We start from the raw sequence: 10,000 nt of genomic DNA, 5'->3' as shown, positions 1-10,000 counted from the left end.
TGGAATTTTACTATTTCAGCCCCATTTCCTTTAATTAATCTATGTTGTACTAGAAACACAAAATAGTTCCTCTCAGGACCTTAAAGACAAAAATGTCCCTATTAAAACTGCAATTTTTAATCCCAGGGCCATTTAACTATAAAATGATGAAAACTCTACTGCAAATCCCAAACCTGCTGTGTCCCCGTGGAGCTTTACTGCCTCTAATGGGGAAATCTGGAACTGCGCCCAAACACACTCTCACCGAACGCTATTTTGTTGAGAGATCAACCTCAAATTTGGAACACAACTTGTATAGATTTATGGCTTTGATTTTCTAGCACTTTTAGAGTTCAACATGTTTCATAAAGTATATAAGGTTTATAAATCATTTTCATAAACTATAACTTTTTTTTTGGTTTCACTTTTTAAGCTTTTTTTACTTCAGCAATAATCTGCCACGGGTCTTCTTTAAAGTGAGACCAAACTCAAGTCTGTTCTTCCAAACTTCAAACTTCTATGACATTTTTGTCCTCGATGGACCATACGTGTAACTTGTAATTGATGCACAAAGGGTTAAACACAATGTTTCCATCTCTCCATCATTATGATTGGTCTCAATCGAAGGGTCACTCCCTGCGAAGGGTCAATTGATGCACACGGGTTAACCGCGATGTGTCCGTCTCTTTATATAAAATATTGTTCACAAATAATTTTTTATAAACTTTAACCTCTATAACGTTTTTTGTGTTTCACTTTTTCAACTTTTTTTTTTACTTCTTTATTCTTTAAACTTAAGTCTGTTCTTCCAAGCTTCAAATTTTTAAGACAGTTTTTTGACACGGACATTTGTCCTCAGTGTACCAGTGTGTAACTTGTTCGGATTCGGCGGATGGCAGATTATGATAGGTCAGATCGCCTGTCAGTCAAACTCCCTGCGAAGGGTCAATTGATGCACACGGGTTAACCGCGATGTTTCCGTCTCCCCATCAGGCCATAGTGGAGTACGCTTACACAGGAACGGTGTTCATCTCACAGGAAACGGTGGAGTCTCTTCTCCCCGCCGCGAACCTCCTGCAGGTCAAGCTGGTTCTGAAGGAGTGCTGCAGTTTCCTGGAGAGCCAGCTGGACGCCGGCAACTGCATCGGCATCTCGCGCTTCGCCGAAACCTACGGCTGCCACGACCTGTGCCTGGCGGCCAGCAAGTTCATCTGCCAGAACTTCGAGGAGGTGTGCCAGACGGAGGAGTTCTTCGAGCTGACGCGGGCCGAGCTCGACGAGATCGTGTCCAACGACTGCCTGAACGTGGTGACGGAGGAGACGGTGTTCTTCGCGCTGGAGTCCTGGATCAAGTACGACCTGACGGAGCGACAGCAGTATCTGGCGCAGCTCCTGCACTGCGTCCGGCTGCCGCTGCTGAGCGTCAAGTTCCTCACGCGGCTCTACGAGGCTAACCACCTGATCCGCGACGACCACACCTGCAAACACCTGCTCAACGAGGCACTCAAGTACCACTTCATGCCCGAACACCGGCTCTCGTACCAGACGGTGCTGTCCACGCGGCCGCGCTGCGCTCCCAAAGTCCTGCTGGCGGTCGGGGGCAAAGCCGGGTTATTCGCTACGCTGGAAAGGTGAACGCATGTTTAATTATGCCAAAGCGTTCTGGTGCGTTCAAGTCTTAACAAGTTCTAGTCAAGTCAAGTCAGCTTTATTTATACAGCGCTTTATACAATACTGAGTGTTTCAAAGCAGCTTTACAGAGATAACAGGAAAATAATGCAACAAAGTTTGTTTCTAGAAGAAAATAGCATCACAGTCCAGCTTAAGTAAGTTCAGTGATGGTTCATTTTTGTTGTAAAAAACGTTATTAATTTAGTTAATTTATATACACTGAACAAAATTATAAACGCAACACTTTTGTTTTTGCCCCCATTTTTCATGAGCTGAACTCAAAGATCTAAGACTTTTTCTATGTACACAAAAGGCCTATTTCTCTCAAATATTGTTCACAAATCTGTCTAAATCTGTGTTAGTGAGCACTTCTCCTTTGCTGAGATAATCCATCCACCTCACAGGTGTGGCGTATCAAGATGCTGATTAGACAGCATGATTATTGCACAGGTGTGCCTTAGGCTATCTATATATATATATCAGTTCAGTTCTCATATAATGGAGTCATTGCAGGCAGATCAATAATATTGTTGAATATTAAATTTAATGTGTGTGTGTGTGTGTGTGTGTCAGTATGGAGATGTACTTCCCGCAGACGGACTCATGGATCGGCCTGGCTCCGCTCACTGTGCCCCGCTACGAGTTCGGCGTGGCGGTCCTGGAGCAGAAGGTGTACGTGGTGGGCGGCATCGCAACACACATGCGTCAGGGCATCAGCTACCGGCGGCACGAGAGCAGCGTGGAGCGCTGGGACCCCGACAGCAACACCTGGGCCTCGGTGGAGCGCATGGCGGAGTGCAGGAGCACGCTAGGTGTGGTGGTGCTAGCGGGCGAGCTGTACGCACTCGGCGGCTACGACGGACAGTACTACCTGCAGTCGGTGGAGAAGTACGTGCCCAAGGTGAAGGAGTGGCAGCCCGTGGCGCCCATGACCAAATCACGAAGTTGCTTCGCCACTGCCGTGCTGGACGGGATGGTGTACGCGATCGGCGGCTACGGCCCGGCGCACATGAACAGGTACGGCAGCAATGCATTCTGGGAATTAGTCGTTCCTTTTAAAAGTGCATTGCGTAATTTTTAGGAGGATCTGTTGACAGAAATGCAATATCATATTCATCACAATGTTTTCAGGGGTGTATAAAGGCCTTACATAATGAAGCGTTATGTGTTTATTAGCTAAGAATGAGGCGTTTCTCTCTACACACACCGCGGGTCCGCTTACATCCACATGCTTCTACGGTGGCCCTGAACGGACAAACGCGTTTCGTCACTATGTTGTTCTTCGTGTAAAGAAGCTTCAGCGAATAAAACACTGAAACAATGATGAACAAGTCACAATAATATGCGCAATAACATAATTTTACTGAATAATTAAGTAAACATAATTTCTTAATTTATCTCTGTAAAGAAACTTCATTGCTGAACTGGCTACTCTCTGCTGTCTCAGACGACGACATCACTTCCTGTCGGCCACTGTTGGGTGCAATTCACAACCTCACCACTAGATGCCGCTAAAACGTCCACAACGCACCTTTAAGTTGTTTTCTTTTAATTCAGTAATTAGAGTTCAGTTCAACTGAAATATAATAAAATACAAAAATTTCAGTTATTCACTAAATCATATTAGAGTGATGTGTGAAGGATCATGTGACACTGAAGACTGGAGTAATGATGCTGAACATTCAGCTTTGATCACAGGAATGAATTACACTTTACTATATATTCACATAGAGAAATGCTGATTTACATTGGAATAATATTTCACTGTTTTTACTGTATTTTTGATCCAATAAATGCAGCTTTGGTGAGCAGAAGAGACTCTTTCAGAAACATAAAAAAAATATTAATAATTTTAATAACTTTAAAAAAATTAAAGAGATATAAAAATAAAAATAAACATATAAAACCGACAAAAACAACAACACAATTACAATAAACTTTAAGAAATATTCAAATTAGGGCTGTGCAACGATTAACTGCAATAAATCGCATCCAAAATTAAAGTTTGTGTATACATAATATATGTGTACTGTGTATAATTATTTTGTATGTATAAATACACACACATGCATGTATATATTTAAAAAAAGAAATGTATTTATATATAAAATATTTATATATAATATAAATTTTGTATTATATACATGCAAATATTTCTCAAATAGATGCATGTGTGTTTATATATACAAAATACACACACATATATAATCTAAACACAAACGTTAATTTTGGATGCAATTAATCGTTGCACAGCCCTAATTTTAATATAAAAATTCTAAACATTAATAAATACTAATGATACTAAATATCGGTATAGTAGTAGAAACACTGTTACATTCAAGGCCTTGTTTCAAATATAACTACTGAATGAGTTTGATAGTTGTGTGTTTAAATGAGAACTGTTCTGCTTGTTCTAGATTGTTTGAACACATTTGTAGTAAATGTTAAAGCAGGAGTTACAGTAGCTGGTTGCTAGAGGCTCATGGGAAGGTTCTGCTGTTGTCGTTGTGTCTCCCTGAACGCCGTCGCTCTCGTGAGAAGCGTTTCGCTGGAGTCGTCTCTCTCTAAACACGCATGTTCAGGCTGGAAAGAACATCGACTCAGACTCATGGGAAACTGTCATGGTTTCATGCTGCCAAACTTTATTTGTCTGGTCATTAATGTCGGGCGATATTACATTCAATTCATGATATTAAAGTCCTCCTGTAGACAATCATTTGATCCCTCAAAACTCATCTTTAATCACCAAAATGACATATTTAAAAGTTTATCTTGACTGTAACTCGACACCCTTCCCTCATTTAGTATGCGTGGCTCTATGAATATGCAAATGAGCCCCGCCTCCACTCACTCACTCAGCTCAGAGATCCACTGGTTGACGATCACACGTTGATCTGATTGGTTACAAGGTAGTTTGTGACGTCAGAAACACCAGCGATTTCAAAGCGTGTGTTTGAGACTGTCTTTGGTTCACTGCAGTTTTAAGGAGGAAATACTCAGCAATGGTGTCGACTTATGAACTTACACATGCTTTGTCTTAAAGCAGATTAAAAACACCACATAGACACACAAACAACATTAAAAGCTGGATCTTCTCCACAGGGGGACTTTAAAGACTGTGACTGATGTTTGTTTCAGTGTGGAGAGATACGATCCAAGCAAAGACTCATGGGATATGGTGGCGCCCATGGCTGATAAGCGCATCAACTTCGGGGTCGGAGTGATGCTGGGCTTCATCTTCGTGGTCGGGGGTCACAACGGTGTGTCTCATCTATCCAGCATTGAGCGCTTCGACCCGCATCAGAACCAGTGGACGGCGTGTCGGCCCATGAACGAGCCGCGCACAGGTGAGACCTCCACACATGAACAGATCACACGCTCTTCTGAACATCATCAAGGGAAAGGCACTAGGGCTGGGAATCGAAAATCGATCCCAATTCTGGAATCAGACACTTGTTATAAAATAAAAAATGTAATTCCTCTTATCGATTCCTTTGTGAGCATTTCAATATGACTTTAAACCATTAAAGCGCGAGAGACTCTTTTCTGTTCTCATGTGTATCAGGATATTCTGATTCTGTGTTCTTTAGCCTGATGATGTCCAAGTGTTGGACAGATATGTAAAGCAGATTATTGATCTCAGTGTTGATGTGTGTGTGTGTGTGTGTGTGTGTGTTCCTGCAGGCGTGGGCTCTGCTGTGGTCGATAACTACCTGTACGTGGTTGGCGGTCACTCGGGCTCGTCGTACCTGAACGCGGTGCAGCGCTACGACCCGCTCACAGACAGCTGGCGCGACTCTAGCGGGATGATGTACTGTCGCTGTAACTTCGGCCTCAGTGCCCTTTGACCCCGGGCGCTCGGGTGACGCTCTGCCAGAGACCGCGAGGGGAAGGAGTGTGTGTTTCTCGCTCGCCGGCGAGGTTAGCGCCGCGCGGCACAGGGACGGTTAGCGCCGCGGCTCCCGACTGACGCGCGGATGAACACGAGGCCGACAGCCTTCACTGACCGCTGAGATCCTTCCCCTGAACATTACAGGCTTCTCATGAGGGACGCACGTGTGTGTGTGTGTGTGTGTGTGTGTGTGTGTGTGTGTGTGTGTGTGTGTGAGAGGAGGGGAGTCAGCGCTGCGCTCTGGAGGAGTAGCACGACACTCGTGATAAGGGCTGCCTTCTGTCACTCGTGTGTGTGTATGTGTGAGAGAGTGTCTGTGTGTGTGAGTGAGTGAGTGAGTGAGTGAGTGAGTGAGTGAATCAGTGAGTGAGTGAGTGAGTGAGTGAGTGAGTGAGTCAGTCAATGAGTGAGTCAGTCAGTGAGTGAATCAGTGAGTGAGTGAGTGAGTGAGTGAGTGAGTGAGTCAGTGAGTGAGTGAGTGAGTCAGTGAGTGAGTGAGTCAGTCAGTGAGTGAGTCAGTGAGTGAGTGAGTCAGTGAGTGAGTGAGTGAGTCAGTGAGTGAGTGAGTCAGTGAGTGAGTGAGTCAGTGAGTGAGTGAGTCAGTGAGTGAGTGAGTCAGTGAGTGAGTCAGTGAGTGAGTGAGTCAGTGAGTGAGTGAGTCAGTGAGTGAGTGAGTCAGTGAGTGAGTGAGTCAGTGAGTGAGTGAGTGAGTGAGTCAGTGAGTGAGTGAGTCAGTGAGTGAGTGAGTCAGTCAGTGAGTGAGTCAGTCAGTGAGTGAGTCTGAGTGAGTGAGTGAGTGAGTCAGTGAGTCAGTGAGTGAGTGAGTGAGTCAGTCAGTGAGTCAGTGAGTGAGTGAGTCAGTGAGTGAGTGAGTCAGTGAGTGAGTCAGTGAGTCAGTGAGTGAGTGAGTCAGTGAGTGAGTGAGTGAGTGAGTGAGTGAGTCAGTGAGTGAGTGAGTCAGTCAGTGAGTCTGAGTGAGTGAGTGAGTGAGTCAGTGAGTCTGAGTGAGTGAGTCAGTGAGTCTGAGTGAGTCAGTGAGTCTGAGTGAGTCATTGAGTGAATCTGTGTGTGTGTGTGTGTGTGTGTGTGTGTGTGTGTGTGTGTGTGTGAACACTCTCTCACACTGTTCGGTGCTAATTTCCTCTTCAGGATTCAGTTGTTTTAGTTCTTTCATCGTGTGAAACTTGATTTCCTGTTTCAGTGACGTTTGTCTCTGACGAGGCTTCATGCAATAACATCCTTCATCTTCACCTTCAGTGTGACGTGAGCGACGGTGGCGTGTGTGTAGCGTCTCACTGAAACACAAACTCCTGTCACACACAGTGCCAAAACATTCCCATGTTCAGAGGAAGCGTCTCGAGGCCTGAACCCCTCGAGATCATCGGTCAGACACTGAGACACTGATGATGATGGAGTTGTGCTCTAACCAAACCATTTTCTACTGTGTAAATATGATGTTTGAGTTCCTTTGAGGCAATAAGACTTTTTCTTCAACTAGTTTTTTATTTTTCTCATCTAATTGCCAAGGTGTTTTGGGGAATCCTGTGACCTGAACGGCTCGTGTCGCTCATCATTCTGGATTTACACACATTTAAAGGGAAAGTTCACCCAGAATCCTTCACTCACTCTCATGTCCTTCCAAACTTGTGAGAAAGGTGTTTTGAAGAATGTTGTTTATCGAACCGTTTTGGTTCCCATCGACTTCCACTGTAAGTTTGTCCATATAATGGAAGTCAGTGGGAAGTGAAACTCTTAGAAAGTTTGGAAGGACAACTGTTTACTGTTCACTTAGTTTGATCTGACGGGTTGAAAACATCAGTTCAGTCGCTCTCATGTCGTTTCAGACTTGTTGCGTTCCTCCTCCTATGTTACACGAGAGACGATATTTTGAAGAATGTTGTTTATCGAACCGTTTTGGTTCCCATCGACTTCCACTGTAAGTTTGTCCATATAATGGAAGTCAGTGGGAAGTGAAACTCAACACACGTTTGGAAGGACATGAATCATCATTGTTCACTTTGTTTTGGACTGATCTGACATCAGCTCAGTGTGTTGAGTGTTTCAGCAGAACGAGGAACGTCTGTCAGAGGCTCAAAGGGAAACATCTGTGTTTGATTAGCAATAAGAAATATTCCGTACATCCAGTGAATGTTCATCGCCGTCATTTATCGTGATTCTTCATGTCCGTTTGCAATATATCTGCTGATGTTCTCTCCTAAACGAACAGAAATGCGCTGACCCGTGATTCCGACATCCGTCCATCATCTGGCGTCGGATGAGGTCGTCGTTCCCGATGGATTCACGCGTGTGGAACTGCGGAAGGGTTTGGTGTTTGTTGGTGTTCGTGTCTCGCCGCTCTCACCAAAGTGCTCTTGAGGGACTCAATCTAGAGTGACTTTCTCTGACCGTCTTAAACTTTGTTTTGTTGTTTTTCCTGATGATGATGATGATGATGATGATGCCACTTCTTCTGTTTCTCATGAGTCTGTCTGTCTGGCTTGTGTTTTTATAAACCTGTGGATTGTTACTGGAACTAAACCGATAACCTTAGCTACAAACGCAGTATTTATTTTTCACATGTTATCAAGCGTTGAGAGACAGGAAGAGAATAGCGTACTAATGCCAGTTTATTTATGTGTGTCGCAGCTCAACCAGTCAAGAAATAAAGGCCTGGAAATGTTTCTGCTTTCATATTCTGTCCTTTTCCAAAGTCTTGATGATGTTTTCAGGCTCTACTACAACTTAAATGTTGATTATTCTCCTCATATTCTCCATTGTTGCGGCTCCTCTCTTCCCAGTCTGTCAGTAACACTCTGTTTACTTCCTGTCTCTATGAAGCCCCTCCTTCTGAAAAGCACACTGTGCTCTGATTGGTCGGCTGGAGCGGTGTGTTGTGATTGGTCGTGCGCTTCGAGTGTGTTTGGGTAATGTCCCTCCCCTTACCATAACCGCCAGTTTAACACACTACTAACTAACTCAACCAGGCCCCGCCCCTTTATTCTGCATATGAATTATTTAAATGAGATATATTGTGACGTGTTCATTCCCGGAAGAAACTCAAGATACATTGAGTTCAGAAACACTTGCGCGTTTCCATTACCCTTCAAATTGCGCAAATTGAAATCGCGAATTGAAAATACGGCCAATGGAAACACGTAATTTTCACAAAATCTCCAATTTATCGCAAAAAAGTTTTCCCGCTCGCATGAGGAGGTTTTTCAGGCAATTCGAAAAATAAATATTTCGCAAAACTGCAATGGAAACAGTTTTTGCGCATTTACAGGTCAGCTGACGTGATGACGCGGTGTGTTTGGACAGAATACGAGACAGAGCTCTTTATTAAATTCATAAAAGATAAAATAATTACAGGAATAATGGAATCTAATCCTCAAATAAATGCCACAATCAAGACCTGGAAGCAGATCTGAGGGAGAAACACACAGAAACTCCTCATATGTGCCGCTCACAGTATAATAAGGGTCGTTCCTTATCATTAATGCTTGGAAACACATACGTCTCCTTCGGTTAATAATAATAGCCAGTGCAGTGGCTGAGATATAGTACAAAAACCCACCAACGTCCATTGCCATGATTTTTGGAATGATTTTACTGATCGCGAGAGGAAATAATGTAGTTTTAGTCGCATAGCATCAGCTAATGGAAACGCCGTCATTTCGCAATAGTTTTTTGTCGACATTTAGAAAAATCGCAAAAGTTTTGCGCAAATCTGTAATGGAAACGCGCCTAGTGACACTGATATAGTGAAGAACTGCAACATTACACACTAATATTATAACACGAGTAATGTCTCGTCAGGGTGTTTTCATTAAATGACCTCATCAACACACGATTAGAAACAAATAGATTTATTTGCAACTAAAGCAGAAACAACATCTGAATAGTTTTTAATACTGATTATAAAAGTATTAAACTGCATTCATGATTATATTCACTCATTCTCATAGTCAACTAAAGATTAGTGTTTCCTAACTATCTACTCATGACAACTGGAAGAAATAAAGTAAAGATTAAGAACTGAATGATCTTTAAGAAACGAGGGTTTTCCTCAGGAAAGTCAGAGCCGCATCATCACGTGTCTCAGATCAGATCACAGTGAGGGAATAACAGTGTTCAGTGTGTGTTAATGAGGACGACGGACGTGAAACGCTGATCTCCGATCAGTTGCATAGATGAGGGTCCGTCTGGTCACACACTGATCCGCAGTTTCTCTGAACTATTATAGTCCATGTACAGATTCTTGGATTCCAAGCAACACCGAAAACACCAGAGAAGTTAAAATTACAGAGATCACTCATATACACTGTACATACACTCATATCAGTCATATACTGTATAAAACATCACCAGACACACACAGTTCATTCTTGAAGACTGATTGACTGGAAGTGTGTTCATCTGTGTGTGTGTGTGTTCATCTGTCTGTTGTCCTGATGTAGA

The 10,000-nt window shown here is 43.3% G+C and overlaps 1 protein-coding gene across 1 annotated transcript in view; it reads left to right on the top strand.

Moving 5' to 3' along the window:
* Positions 1-8,223, top strand: part of klhl28 (kelch like family member 28) — a 13,762-nt gene extending 5,539 nt beyond the window's left edge. Inside the window, exons 3-6 of the mRNA XM_084392587.1 lie at positions 973-1,610; positions 2,224-2,667; positions 4,789-4,997; positions 5,335-8,223. Coding sequence (XP_084248713.1) covers positions 973-1,610; positions 2,224-2,667; positions 4,789-4,997; positions 5,335-5,498 — 1,455 coding nt within the window. The 3' untranslated portion in view covers positions 5,499-8,223. The remainder of the gene's footprint in view (positions 1-972; positions 1,611-2,223; positions 2,668-4,788; positions 4,998-5,334) is intronic.
* Positions 8,224-10,000: the final 1,777 nt, after the last annotated feature.

This window comes from Rutilus rutilus, assembly GCF_951802725.1.
Source record: "Rutilus rutilus genome assembly, chromosome: 21".
Taxonomy (NCBI): domain Eukaryota; kingdom Metazoa; phylum Chordata; class Actinopteri; order Cypriniformes; family Leuciscidae; genus Rutilus; species Rutilus rutilus.
This window is presented reverse-complemented; position numbering and strand designations above follow the sequence as displayed.